Genomic DNA, 15,316 nt, shown 5'->3' with positions numbered 1-15,316 from the left:
GATAGAGAGTGGGCTCAGGTGAGTATCCGAGAAGGTGAAAGAAGAAAAAAAAAAAATCCTTCAGACTTTACAATTTATTTATTACAGGTACTTATATTGGGCCGTCAATTTATGTAGCGCTTTACTTACACACACACACACACACACACACACACACACACACACACACACACTTTGCACATTCACATCAGTTACTACCCCAACCCTCAAGGGGTGTACAAGCTAAAGTCCCTAACTTACATTCATACATACACATACTAGGGCCAATTTAGACAGGATCCAATTAACCTGCCAGCATGTCTTTGGAGTGTGGGAGGAAGCCGGAGTACCTGGAGGAAACCCACGCAAGCACAGGGAGAACATGCAAACTCCAAGCAGGTGGTGCTATGGTTGGCATTCGAACCAATGACCCTAGTACTGTCAGATGGAAGTGTTAACCATTTTGCCACTGTGCTGCCCCACCACTTTATGTCCAGTATTAGGTAGGTACCCTCATTTGGTTTTGAAGCTGTGAATAGGTTAAACAGAAACTTTACAACCATTCTCCTAAAGCACTGTCAACTGATAATTTAAAAGAGGGAACACCCTCAATAGGAACAGTAAAGTGTTTACTGAGACCTGAAGTGGCAGGAACCACTACTGGAATAGCCCATTTCTTCTTTAACTCCTTTTCCATAGGATAAACCTCAGCAAAATGTTTATGAGCAGTGTGTACCCTCTCATGGTTGAGCCAGTCCTAGTAAAGTGCACAATTAGTCTGTGCATGTAGAAGAAAAGTATTTTTTGACTTTGCCAGTCTATTGCTGCCCATGGGTTCTTGATTAGGCTGTGGAGAGTAAGGCACAGACTAGTGTAAACTGCATAGGTTAGTATGCCCACAGCAGAGAGCATTTGGTGTGAATGCCTCTGGAAAAAAAAGGCCCTAGAGGTGCCGAACGTTTTCCAAAGAAATCAGACATAGTGGCAGAGAACTTTGATTTTGTCAGACAAGCCACATGTGTGCCTGAGAGGAAGCCAGAGTCATAATAAGCGAAGGTGAAGGACACTGATTCAGGACAAGGGAACATCATCTTCAGTGGTGGTTAGAGTTATCTGTAGGCCATCTGCAATTTGACCCAGCTTCCTTGTGCCTGTGATCAGCCATTGCAGTTAGGTGATCCCCAGTGGTATACGCATGGTTATGGAGTGCAGAATGGATGGGCTTGTGTTCAGAGTCGCTGTAACCCAAGCGCTGACCATGTTCCTGTGGCTGTGTTTCTGCAGGCAAGCAGCAACATGCTGTGTGCATTCTCTGCAGAATATGCAGGTGGGAAGACATTATCCTCCTCAACCTGGACAGGAGGAGGAGGGGGAAAACGCTTGTTCTGAGAAATGTTAGAGGCAAAATGGCCTGGGTTACCACAATAAAGAGACTAACATCCAAATACTTTTGCCTGTAGAACCACAGAGTGTGCAACACACTTCAAACAGTGCTAGTAACATCCAGAAACCAGTGTAAATGTACAAGAAACCATCTCCTACCTCCAATGGATGTTCTGGAGATTCAGATTTTACCCATTACAGTGGGCATACACCCCCCCCCAAAGGGTGTTCAGGGTCTGGGAATTATAAAGATGGACCACGGCCCTGGAATTTCCTAACACCCTGCGGCTAACTACACACACTGCATTATGTGCCAAGGCAAGCACCTAATGCAGGATCCACTGCCCAAAGCAAACATTACAGGCTGACCTCATAGTGGGGTCCAGGTATGGTCACCAAGGTACACACCGCAGCTAACAGATCCAGAAAACTGTTAAATGGCCCAGGGCAGTATCAAGTTAGAAATAATTTAATTTTCAGAGTAAAAATTAAATGTTTAAAAAAAGCTTATTTAAAAGAACAGCTCCGCCAACTAAGGACACCCAAGCAAAAACTGGAGTCTCAGAGTGGTCGGTGTTATATGGTGTGCTCTAGGGGCAGCCCTAGCAAGTTTATTGCCAGTGTTCAATCACATGAAAGTACATAGTGCAAAGAGTAAACCACGCCCTAGTAAATAAGATGGGGGGGGGAGAAGAGTCTGATGTTCCAAGGAGTGTGAGTATCGCCTTTTGAAGGACAATCTGCCTCAGATCGTGTAATCTGAAACCAACAGGCAATTGGGGAAAAATTTTACCATCTACTAAACATATATAAAAAATAGTACTAAAATGTTGGTTATGCTTGATTAGTTTACATACAAAACAAGACACTTACCTTTCAGATTCATTGTTAGGGTAATACTTGGCTATAGGTGACACTGCGTGGCTTAAGACAACATATGCATAATCAAAGGCCTGTTTCACCTGCATGGCTCCATATGAACTTCTACCCACATCATTACCTAGGAGATGAAAAACAACAAACTCCAGCTTTTAATAATAATGCCATAAGCTTTTAAGAAAGTGTGTGCAGGGAGGAAATGAACTTATTAGGTTAAGTACAGTATTAAAAGCCATGCACCTACCAGGCTGCAATGGATCTTCAATGTACAGCATGGATGGCCTGTACCCATCTAACATACTTTTTTGTACCTCGTCTTTTGCTACATATGAGCCACCATCTTTTATGCGTATTCCAGTTTTTAAGTAGTTAAAATGCCTCCCATAAAGCTCAAAAAACTCTATTAGCAAAACGCCATAGTTGGCATCCGGACTGCAGGCATCTTCTCTTGGATGCAACTAGAGGAAAGAAAAAAACAAAAAGCTTTAGAGAGACTTAAGGATTACAAATGTTTCTAGTAAAATGATTCAAGTCAGGATAACATTTTCAGAAAACACAATAACTAAGGAATAGCTTTTTGTCAACCACAGGCACTAAATAGTTCCAAAATCCTAGCACGAAAAACAAAACAAAAAAAGAAAACCACACATGCACCACATTGACACCTACTTGGATATCTTACCTGCAGAAAACTAACAGCCATTAAAAAGAGGCTGTAGGAGCCTATTCCCCCTGTAAACACTTCATTAAGGTCTCTTTGTAACAGAAACTGCTTTAAAACCAGCACTAAGTATGGAAGGACTGGATATTTCTAAAACACAAAAAAGGAAAAAATGCAATAAGTGTGAAAGTTTAATAAATGATTCAATTCCATTACAGAAAATATTAGCTACATACAAATCACAGGCAGAGCAAAATCCTTAAGGTAAGCCTGGTCTTGGCCCACAAAAAGGAACATACTGGGATGTGACCTTAGAAGAATGATCAAATATAATTTAGAATCAGTTTGTATTCTTATATGGGTATACACCCTTATAACAAACCTGTTAGCCATTTAAAAGTTGAAGAGTGGATCAACAATGGGTTTTCTCAGGTTCGACACTTCTTGACCTCTAGGTCCTTTACCACATGGGCCCCTCTTCGAGTGTCCCGTGATATCCCTCAATCAGAATTCTTTCACTATCTCTAACTCCAACACTGGGTAACCTCATTGCGTAGGACTTCCACTTATCCATTCTGAAAAACTGCGTTTGAGCATACTTGCCAACACTACCCTGGCTCCCCAGGTCTTATTTCAGCCCTTTATGCTTCTCTGACAAGTCACTCTTCCCATACGGCCCTTACGTATGTCACTCAATGGGAATGGGATCTGGCAATTGAGGTAGATCTAGCGGACTGGAGCAAGGTCTGGTCTTCTGTGGCTAAATACGCATTTAACACGGCTGCCTTGGTGGTGGCTTATAAGGTTCTACTCCATTTGCACTGGGTTCCTGCCTACATCGCTCATGCAAACCCATCCTACAGTGACCGCTGCTTTTGGGGTTGTGGCCAGTGAGGGGCTGTTTTGCATACTTGGTGGACATGCCCTAAATTAGTCTCGTTTTGGTCCCGTGTATTTGGCCTCCTGTTCACTTTATTCCACTTACCCATACGCAGAGAGGACAAGTTTGACTACTACATTGCCCCATATCGGGTTTGTATGCTCATCAGCGGAGGCTTGAGTCCTACCTTTTCTTGTCAGCCAGCAGAATAGCCCAAGCTTGGAAAAAGCCATCTGTGAGAGTTCATATGACTACCCTGATGCTCAATGAGCAGATGTCTAGTATTCGCAATGACTCGCAAGCTAAGTTTCTCGAAGTCTGAGAAACGGTGTCGACGTATGCCTTCCCCACTCTACCTGAGTCAGTTCGTGCCTACTCTGATGTCTGATGGGCAGTCTTGTTTTCCTCCCTCCATCACCCCCCCCCCCCCCCCCTCCTGTCTGTCCTCTCCATCTGCTTCATCTATAGGTTTGCACTCCTTACCTGCTACCCTATAGTTTTGTTTCTTCTACGCTTGGGCTCCTCGCCCGTATCCTCCTGTATCTATAGGAGCTGTGGACAGTGGCTCTGTATGGGTGTTGGTGGTCCTAGGGAGCCCCTGCCACCGTGGGGTGGCCTTTCCTGATCCTCTACCCCTGGAACCCTATGTTGTAATGCTGCTGCTATGTTAGTTACTGACTACTTTATAGTACCTCTGTATTGCCACCTTTGTGTGTGCCTATTCCAGTTATGATTGTCATTGCTTGTCCCTGCTTGGGCTAGCCAATTGCCTGTTTATTACTTGCCAAAACAAAATAAATATTATTGAATGGACGGACTGTAGATACCAGAATGGGAAGGTCACTGGGCACCTCTCTGATTTAGTTTTGTTTCCAAGGAAGTTGACCGGGTACCTTACAGTATGTGTGTAAATAGGCCTGAGCGACTTGACAGCAACCCGAATCACTTCTACCACTGATATTAACAGTATCTTCAAGCACTGCAACTCCCTGCAGTCAGCCAGTTCACATCACTTCAATGATACACCTTGCAACTCAAAATCTAAAGCAGTTGGTACTGGACAACTCTTACTAAAAAAAACAAAAAAAAAAAAAAACCTTTTGCCTATTGGAGGCATAAGTACCTTCCTTTTTATTTATGTATTTTTAGAAGATGGTCAAAAAGCTTATCAAAAGAAAGCAAAATGCAGAGTGAGACCACCAATGCTTCACCAAAGGGAACTGGAAATACTCTCCTGAATAAACACATATGGACAGTTTTGTAACAAACCTTCTATGAAAGTCCACTACTCTGTCGCCACCTTAAGTCTAAATAAAGGAAGTACACAGCTCAACAGCACAATTGGGTCCGCTGTGCTGAGTGACAGGAAGAAACCTATAAAGTGAAATCTGAAACACAGATCAGGGCAAAATAAAGGGCGGCAAGGTGTTTCACTGCTAAACCTGAATTCCAGAAACATTTTTTTTAAAAATACCTAGCAGTGGGGTTAACCCAGCAAATCGTAAATTGCCCATTAGAGGATGGTTTATTAAATGAAAAAAGGATCTTACATTGGAGTACAAAATTATTTTCTCTACCATCCATTAAGAGACCCAGTCATATAGTGAAAAACCTAGGGACATCCAAAAGTCTAAAACACTCAACTGTAGAAAAGCGGGCTGTAGCAGGTAAAGGCACTTTATCCTTCAACTCACAGGCTTGCACATGAACCCATCAAATCCACTTCAATAAAGTGGATCTGGATGCCTCTTTTTGGTCTTTCGGAAGCAAAAAAAAAAAAAAAAAGAAAAAAAAAAAGAAAAAAAAAAGGAATTTCTCTGCTTAAAAGCAGTGACAAAAATATAAAGGCCAATAGCTCTCTCCACAACCAGGTAATGGAGACAAATCTCATTGGGCTGAACCATGTTAAACACACATAAGGCAGCACAATATCCTAGTTAAAGAAAATGAGGAAACCACTTGGTATAATGGGAGTTATCTCAAACCAACCTTGTCTTTATGCAAGGACAACCCGAGGATCACACCAGTGAAGATAAGTCTTCCACACTCATCAATGACCTTGTGGTAAAAGATTTATGAGCCATCAACGTGGTCAGATTACAGAATCTGAAATACTCATTTTACAGAACCTGTTTTTCAACATACAGGTTGTCTAACCAGCGACTAAGCAGCAGAATTAGAGATGGGTCCTTGGGATAACAGGTCTAGCTGATCTGGTAGAGGCCACAAATCATCAGCCAACATACCAAACTTGAGGCTGTAACTATGTGCACGACCTTACAAAGTATACAAGTTAAAAGTTCCAGAGGAGGAAATGAATAGATCAGGGAATACTGATCCCACAGAGCTATCAGGGCAATTGGGGCGGAGAAGAGTGCTCATTTGACCATCTCCCTATAAATTTAGATCAGCTCATGGGGGGGGAGGTCACTGACAGGGTAGGCAGAGTCACAGATGGAGTGCAGTTTTCTGTGTGAGTGCAGTTTTTGTTGGAGTGCGGAGATGCAGTTGAACACAGCAGTTTAAATAAAGCAGGGTAATTCAAGCAGCAGGAAGATACAACAAGAAGAAACTCTACTGCGCGCTGAATAGACTGCAAGCAAACACCCTGGGAAAACATGTCCTACAAGTCTGAGTCCAACTCCGTGTACCTTTGTAATATGTCCCCTCTACTCCTTTTCATATTACTATCCTGCATTCCCAAAATCTCAGTTCTTTACCCCTCTGCTCCACCCCAAAACTTATACATCTCACCCTTACTGCTACCATCTCCCTACTACTGCTCTCATCACCTCCTGCTGATACTTTACTCTCCTGCTGACCCAAACACAGGGACTGGAAGGCACGTACACTCGTGTACATAACGCTCCCATGTAACTTTCCTGACCCTCCTTCTTCTCTTACCCTCTGGGGATATCTCCCCAAACCCTGGTCCTCCACTATCTCACCCCCACACCAGGCATCCTCTTTCTTCCAGGAATGGCCGCAATCCCCTCAATTTAATATCGGTCCCCGTGCTCCCAAAAACCACCCTCCATTTTTCATGTGCGCTCTGGAATGCCCGCTCTGTCTGTAATAAGCTCACCTCTGTCCATGACCTTTTTGTCTCCCGCTCCCTTAACCTACTAGCGATTACGGAGACCTGGCTTCAAGCAGCAGATTCTGCTTCTCCCGCAGCACTTTCCTATGGAGGCCTCCTCTGGACCCATTCACCCAGACCCAGTGGTCGGAAAGGAGGTGGAGTTGGTTTGCTTCTATCCCCACTCAGCACCTTTCAAGTCCTCCCTAACCCTCCCTCTCTATCCTTCTCTTCTTTTGAGACTCACTGCATTCAGCTGTTTTTTCCCATTTCTCTGAGGATTGCAGTGATCTATCTGCCTCCTTGACCGGTGTCGCTCTTTCTTGATTATTTCTCCACCTGGCTAACCTACTTTCTCTCCTCTGAACTACCCACTATCATTCTCAGAGATTTTAACATCCCCATTAATGTCAACAACCCGGCTACATCCCAACTCTTCAACCTAACCATCTTTTGCATTAGCACAGTGTATACAGTCCTCCACTCACTCTGATGGGAATACATTAGACCTTGTTTTCTCCCATCATTGCACTCCCTACAACCTCACAAACACCCCCTTTCCTCTCTCTGATCACAATCTCATCACCTTCACAGTGTCCTCGTCTTCAAACACCTATCCCTCCAAGCAGCAAACAATTACCCGCAGAAACCTTCACAACTTAATCCCTTCTTCTTTCCACTCTGCAGCTGACCGCCTCTATGACAGAATCTCTCCCCTGCCCTGCCCTCACCTGGCCACTGCTGTCTACAACAGTTTGCTTCATCCACACTAGACTCACTTGCTCCTCTAACACGAAGCATCAGGCCCTGACTGTTACACCCGTGGCAGACTGATGACACCAGAAATCTTAATTTACAGTCGTGCACTGGAGCGATTGTGGTGTAAAACCAAATCTCACCAAGCATTCACCTTATATAAATCTGCTTTCTTAACATACAATTCCTCCCTCCATGCTGCCAAACAAGCCTATTTTGTCACTCTCAAAGGCCTGTCATCCAGTCCTCGTCATCTCTTCTCTACTTTTAACGCTCTACTTTTCCACCTCCACCCAGTACCTCACTCACGAGATTGCAAATCATTTCAAAAACAAGATTGATGCAATTTGTAGGGGCATCGCCACTGCACAGACATCCATCCCACTTAGCATACCTTACACTAATCCTCCCTCAACACTTTCCTTTTTTGACCTTGCTACTACCGAAGAGGTCACTAAGGTTTTCTCAGAAGCCCATCTCACTACCTGCCCCCTGGAACCTGTCCCCTCACAACTACTACGGTCACCCTCTTTTTCCATCCTATGCTCTCTCACTCACATCTTCAATCTCTCCCTCTCTAACGGTGCCTTCCCCTCCCCTCTAAAGCATGCACAGATCACTCCAATACTTAAAAAGCCCTCCCTGGACCCCACCGACATGAACAACTTAAGACCCATCTCCCTGCTCCTGTTTACCTCTAAACTCCTAGAACACTTAGTATACAATTGCCTGAGCTCCTACCTCACTGACAACAACCCTTCTTGACCCTTTACAGTCTGGCTTTCGCTCACTACACTCCACTGAAACTGCCCTACTAAAACTTACTAATGATCTACCAACTGCTAAAACCAATGGCCACTACTCCGTACTCTTACTACTTGACCTCTCTGCGGCTTTTGATATGGTTCACTATCCCCTCCTCCTCAAAAAACTCCACTCTCTTGGCCTCCGAGACTCTGCTCTCTCCTGATTCTCCTCCTACCTATCGCAGCGCTCCTTCAGTGTTACCTATAACTCTGCCTCCTCCTCTCCACTTCCTCTTTCTGTAGGGGTCCCTCAAGGTTACGTCCGTGGGCTCCTACTCTTCTCCATCTACACCTCCTCCCTTGGTCACTTGATAAACTCCCATGGCTTTAAGTACCATCTCTATGCTGATGACACACAAATCTATCTTTCTACCCCTCACCTCTTCAGTCTCCTCTAGCATTACTAACCTACTAAGCGAAATATCAGCATGGATGACACTCCACTTCCTCAAACTCAATCTTTCCAAAACTGAGCTCTTCGTATTCCCTCCAGTCCATGCCCCCTCCCCCAACTTCTCCATCAAAATCAATAACACAACCAAATCAGTCCCTCCACTTAAGTCAGGGTACTAGGTGTAATCCTAGACTCCCATCTGTCCTTTCAGTCCCAAATCCAATCGCTGTCTAAATCTTGTGGACTTCACCTCCGCAACATCTCCAAGATACGCCAGTTCCTAACCTCAAACTACTAAACAACCTATTCACTCCCTGGTTACCTCTCGATTCAGCCACCTTGCTAACCGTTCTGTATTAGCCACCCCTCTCTGCCAATCCCTCCACTGGCTTCCCGTTGCCCAAGGATAAAATTCAAAACATTAACATATAAAGCCGTTTATAACTCTGCCTCAAATTACATCACCGATCTTGTCGCCAAATATCACCCAAACTGTACTCTCCGCTCCTCGCACAACCTCCTGCTCTCTAGCTCCCTTGTCCTCCTCCCATGCTCGTCTCTGGGACTTCTCCAGAGCTTCCCCCATCCTCTGGAATTCTCTACCCCAATTTATCAGACTATTGCCTACTCTGCTCACTTTTAGGTGATCTCTGAAACCCTCTCTCTTCAGGGAAGCCTATCCTGCTGTCAACTAATAATGGAATTTTCTACTCTTCCTACCAGTCCATCCCCCACAGTTACTACCTTTTGTACCACTAGCCCCTCCCTCCTAGATTGTAAGCTCCGAGGAGCAAGGCCCTCCTATCCCTCTTGTATTGAACTGTATTGTTGCTGTATTGTCTCCCATTATACTGTAAAGCGCTGAGCAAACTGTTGGCGCTATATAAATCCTGTATAATAATAATAATAATTTGCCATGTCCACCACTAGGACCCAAATCCTGGAAACAATCCTGTCTAGCATTTTGTTGAACTGAGATACTAACAAGTCCACGCTGGCACTGCTAAACAGACACATACCGTGCAGCACCTCCAAAATGGAGAGACCATTCCCATAGGTGCAGACCTTATCTTTTGCAAAAATGTGCATGCCAGTTTTTATTCAACCTGGAAAAGAGTACTGCAGAAATTGTTGGGACATTAAATTTTGCGCAGGACCAGATAAACTATACTCCTGGTGGCACCCTGATTAATTATGTAAGCCACAAGTGCCCACTGGAAAAAGGTGCAACCAATTCCCTCAGGATTCTCACAACCAGCTGAGCAGCAGGATACCAAAGGTTTTACATAGGTCGGCTGTGTGACCACTTGAAATGCAGAGGAGTGCAGTAACTCCAAAACTGACTGCTGCAGCCCTGGTGTCCCTGAAATCATGGTTGCAGAAAAGGACAGAGCTGTTATGTGGCAGCAGAGGGGCCTCATAGAATACACGTTTTCATTCTTTCACAATGTCAATAGATAAGGCATGTACAAAAGATTTGAGTTTCCTGGACAACTCCTAGCATGCCAGCTGCTAATAGTGCTGATCAAGTTTTGGTTGGGAGCCAGAAATTGAAAAACATTATGGTCACAGCACCCAAACACCAAATATACACAAATCGAGCCCAGGAAAACAATAAAAGGGCAGGCATCCCAACAAAAAACGTAGCCAAATCTTAATGAGTAAAGACAAACCTAACAGGAGTTTGCCACCTCCTCACACAGCAACCAACCTGCTACATCTGCTGTGGTAAAAACCACACAGAATTCAGGGACTTAACCACCTCCCGCCCGCCATATAGTAACATGATGGACGCAAGTTGGTTCTTTCGTTCTGGAAGGATGTCATATGACGTCCTCCCATTCTAATCGTGCATGCGCAGCTCCCGGAGTGCAGCGATCGGCGGTGCGCTGTGTCCCTCGGACACAGCGGATCACCAATCCACGGAAAGAGCCGAAGATGTCGGCTCGGCCATGTGATCAGCTGTGACCAATCACAGCTGATCACATGTAAACAGGGAAATGCCGGTTATCGACATTTCTCTCCCCACGAGCTGTCATGCTGACAGCTCGTGAGGAGACGAGAGACGATAAATCGGCATTCCTCGGAGGGGACATGTACACAGATCATCAGAGCACTGATGATCAGTGTGCCCTGATGATCTGTGTAGCCCCAGCAGCGCCACCTGTCAGTGTCCATCAGTGCCAGCTCTCAGTGCTCATCCATGCCACCTGCCAGGGCCCATCAGTGCCACATTTCAGGGCCCATCCGTGCCACATTTCAGGGCCCATCCGTGCCACATTTCAGGGCCCATCCGTGCCACATTTCAGGGCCCATCCGTGCCACATTTCAGGGCCCATCCGTGCCACATTTCAGGGCCCATCCGTGCCACATTTCAGGGCCCATCAGTGCCACATTTCAGGGCCCATCAGTGCCACATTTCAGGGCCCATCAGTGCCACATTTCAGGGCCCATCAGTGCCACATTTCAGGGCCCATCAGTGCCACATTTCAGGGCCCATCAGTGCCACATTTCAGGGCCCATCAGTGCCACATTTCAGGGCCCATCAGTGCCACATTTCAGGGCCCATCAGTGCCACATTTCAGGGCCCATCAGTGCCACATTTCAGGGCCCATCAGTGCCACATTTCAGGGCCCATCAGTGCCACATTTCAGGGCCCATCAGTGCCACATTTCAGGGCCCATCAGTGCCACATTTCAGGGCCCATCAGTGCCACATTTCAGGGCCCATCTGAGCTGCTTTTCAGTGTCGCCCATCAGTGCCAGTCAGTGCCGCCTATCAGTGCCACCTAACAGTGCCAGTCAGTGCCATGAGTGCTGCCTTTCAGTGCCCATCAGTGATGCCTGTCAATGCCCATCAGTGCCACCTACCAGTGCCTCCTCATCAGTGTCCATCAGTGCAGCCTATCAGTGCCCATCAGTGCAGCTTCATTAGCACACATCAGTGAAGGAGAAAAATCACTTATTTACAAAATTGTATAACAAAAACTAAGAAAAAACTTTTTTTTCAAAATTTTCAGTGGTTTTTGGTTTAAGAAAACATAAAAAACCTCGAGGTGATTAAAAACCACCAAAATAAAGCTCTGTCACAAAAAAAAAAATTATAAAAATTTCATATGGGTACAGTGTTGCATGACCACGCAATTGTCAAAGTGCAACAGCGCTGAAAGCTGGAAATTGGCCTGGGCAGGAAGGGGGTATAAGTGCCCTGTAGGGTAGTGGTTAAAGAAAGAAAAAAAACAATCCCCCAATACAGAAAAACCTCCATTAATCATTCACATAAAAGTGAACTGCCACAGCTCTGGACTCAAGAGCTCTAAAAGAAATCCCCAGATAAACTGGCCTGACCCTGAATAGTGGAGTCCAGTGCCTACTGAAAAACAGATGGACTGTCACTGCCAATTCATTGCAGAAAGAACTTTGCAGCACAGTCAACTGTACACATTCACAAAATGGAGTCTTCAGAGAGGGGTCAGGTGAACTATCACAGCTCAGGTCCTGACACTCAGTAAAAAGTCCCCAGATAAACTGGCCTTACCTGAGGAGCGGAATCCTATGACTCTAGAACACAGAAAGAAGGGCATTCCTGACCATAGGACTAGTGGAGAGAGAACACCAGTATACAAACTGGGAAAGTTTATGCTTGATAACTAACTGGAGAGACCTCTAGGATTTCTAATATCAGGCATGTTGATAGTAGATAATCTAATTCAAGAGAAAAATCTAGGAGAGGAAGCAGACATCCATTCTCCTGAAAACAGTAAATGAGGCATGATTAAACGGAAACAAACCCTGCTGCTATTGTAACTAAGCAGGCAGTGCAGAGGTTTATCGCTCTTGTGATTTCAGGCTTCAAGGCTCTCCTTGCCCAGTCTGCAGCTCCCCCATTGCAATCAAAGATCTTCAGAGGGCGCTGTAGCTGCAGAGTATAAAAAGTACTCAGATGGAAGGACATTTACAGTGGATATAAAATAATCTACACGTCCTTGTTAAAATGTCAGGTTTCTATGATGTAAAAAATTAAACAAAGATAAATCATTTCAGAACTTTTTCCATCTTTAATGTGATCTATAAACTGTACAACTCAGTTGAACAACAAACTGACATCTTTTAGGTGGAGGGAAGTAAAAATAAAAAAAACTAAAATAATATGGTTGCATAAGTGTGCACACCCTTAAACACTTTGTTGAAGCACCTTTTGATTTTATTCCAGCACTCAGTCTTTTTGGGGTAAGAGTCTATGAGCATGGTACATCTGGACTTGGCAATATTTGCCCACTCTTCCTTGCTAAAACACTCCAAATCTGTCAAAATGCGAGGGCATCTCCTGTGCACAGCCCTCTTCAGATCATCCCACAGATTTTATATCAGATTCAGGTCTGGGCTCTGGCTGGGCCATTTCAAAACTTTAATCTTCTTCTGGTGAAGCCATTCCTTTGTTGATTTGGATGTATGCTTTGGGTCGTTGCCATGCTGAAAGATGAAGTTCCTCTTCACGTTTAGCTTTCTAGCAGAAACTTGAAGGTTTTGTGCCAATATTGACTGGTATTTGGAACTGTTCATAGTTCCTTCTACCGTGACTAAGGCCCCAGTTCCAGCTGAAGAAAAACAGCCCCAAAAGCATGATGCTGCCACCACCATGCTTCCCTGTAGGTATGGTGTTCTTTTGGTGATGTGCAGTGTTTTTGCACCAAAAATGTATATCTTTTGGAATTATGGCCAAAAAGTTCAACCTTGGTTTCATCAGACCAAAACAATTTTCCCACATGCTTTTGGGAGACTTCAGATGTGTTTTTGCAAAATTTAGCCGTACTTGGATGCTTTTCTTTGGAAGAAAAGGCTTCCATCTTCCCACTCTACCTCATAGCCCAGACATATGAGGAATACAGGAGATTGTTGTCTCATGTACCACACAGCCAGTACTTGCCAGATATTTCTGCAGCTCCTTTAATGTTGCTGTAGACCTCTTGGCAGCCTTCCACACTAGTTTTCTTCTCGTCTTTTCATCAATTTTGGAGGGACGTCCAGTTTTTGGTAATTTCACTGTTGTACCATATTTTCTTCACTTGATGATGACTGTCTTCACTGTGTTCTATGGTATATCTAATGCCTTGGAAATCCTTTGGTACCCTTCTCCTGACTGATACTTTTTAACGAGATCCCTCGGATGCTTTGGAACATCTCTGCAGTCCATGGCTTTTTCTGTAGGATGCAACTAGGAAAATGTCAGGAAAAACCTACTAGAACAGCTGAACCTTATTAGGTGTTAGAGGCACTTTAAATGATGGAGTGTGTGGACTTCTATTTAACATGATTCTGAATGTGCTTTCTTAATTCTGAACAACGCTACATCCCCAGTTATAAGAGGGTGTGCACACTTGTGCAACCACATTATTTTAGTTTTTTTTATGTGTACTTCCACCTCACCCCCCCCAAAAGATTTCAGTTTTTTTTTCAACTGAGTTGTACAGTTTATAGGTCACATTAAAAAGGTGGAAAAAGTTCTGAAATGATTTATCTTTGTCTCATTTTTTGTACATCACAGAAACCTGACATTTTAACAGGGGTGTGTAGACATTTTTATCCACTGCATGTACAGATGGGGAGAAGGATTGGATTAAACAAATGATTTCTGCAAATGGAGGGGTCTTCTAAAGAGCAGAAGTTGCCATGGTATTTGCTGTCCTTGGAGGGAAATAAAATTGCACATCTATTTTGAACAACATGTTTGAGGCTCATTAATTCATATGTTTACATGTCTAATAAAAAAAAAAAACAAAATCATAAAAATGAAAAAAAAATGAAAAATGTTTTCAGCTACCAATAATTGCAAGCATATCTAAAACTGTTAAAGACTATACCAACCTTAATAAAATCCCTGATAAGCTGAGCTGCTTTAACCCCATTCTGAACGTTAAAACTTATGTCTACTTTGACTTCAGTATATGAATCCGTCAGTTTAATAATCGGTACCTAAAAAGAAAAAAAAAAAAGGAAAAAAAAACAGTAAAAATCAAAAAGGAAGGAGGAAGCAAGGGGGGAGTAAAAGAAACAAATTTAAACACATTCATAAATAGCATTATCAAGGCTACAGTAGCACAGGAAGGGAAATTATTATTATTTAATAAAAAGAACAGTGCAGTAATTCACTTATCGGTATAGTAAAACCATATTGGTTGCTATGGGACACTGCACTTTGCACATAATCATTTCCCAAGGGAGGGGTCTCAGTACAGTTGCAGAAAATTCGCTTGGCAGTGCAGCTAGGAACACAAATGTCTCCCCACATCGATGGCATGTGTTGGGCATCACAACATTGCTTGCAGCCAAGTGCAGATAATTGACAGACTTTTCCATCTGCCACACAATACAGAATCACAGGCAATTGAGAATGGTGCGTTTATAAGTTTTATTAGTTATGTGGCTTACAGCACATAGTCATAAGGCTATAAAATACTTCAGCGTAAATAATGTTGGCAAGACTCTAGAAACATTATAGC

At 43.9% G+C, this 15,316-nt stretch overlaps 1 protein-coding gene across 4 annotated transcripts in view; it reads right to left on the bottom strand.

The window, feature by feature from the left end:
* Positions 1-15,316, bottom strand: part of TENT4B (terminal nucleotidyltransferase 4B) — a 116,218-nt gene that overhangs the window by 32,151 nt on the left and 68,751 nt on the right. For all 4 annotated transcript variants that reach the window (XM_089689479.1, XM_089689481.1, XM_089689480.1 and 1 more), the window contains exons 5-8: positions 14,682-14,789; positions 2,924-3,052; positions 2,486-2,699; positions 2,236-2,362 (exon numbers count right to left, since the gene is read on the bottom strand). In XM_089689479.1, coding sequence (XP_089545605.1) covers positions 2,236-2,362; positions 2,486-2,699; positions 2,924-3,052; positions 14,682-14,789 — 578 coding nt within the window. The remainder of the gene's footprint in view (positions 1-2,235; positions 2,363-2,485; positions 2,700-2,923; positions 3,053-14,681; positions 14,790-15,316) is intronic.

The sequence above is a fragment of the Staurois parvus genome, unplaced genomic scaffold (genome assembly GCF_062004578.1).
Source record: "Staurois parvus isolate SC_StPar_1 unplaced genomic scaffold, SC_StPar_1.0 ptg000476l, whole genome shotgun sequence".
NCBI lineage: Eukaryota > Metazoa > Chordata > Amphibia > Anura > Ranidae > Staurois > Staurois parvus.
This window is presented reverse-complemented; position numbering and strand designations above follow the sequence as displayed.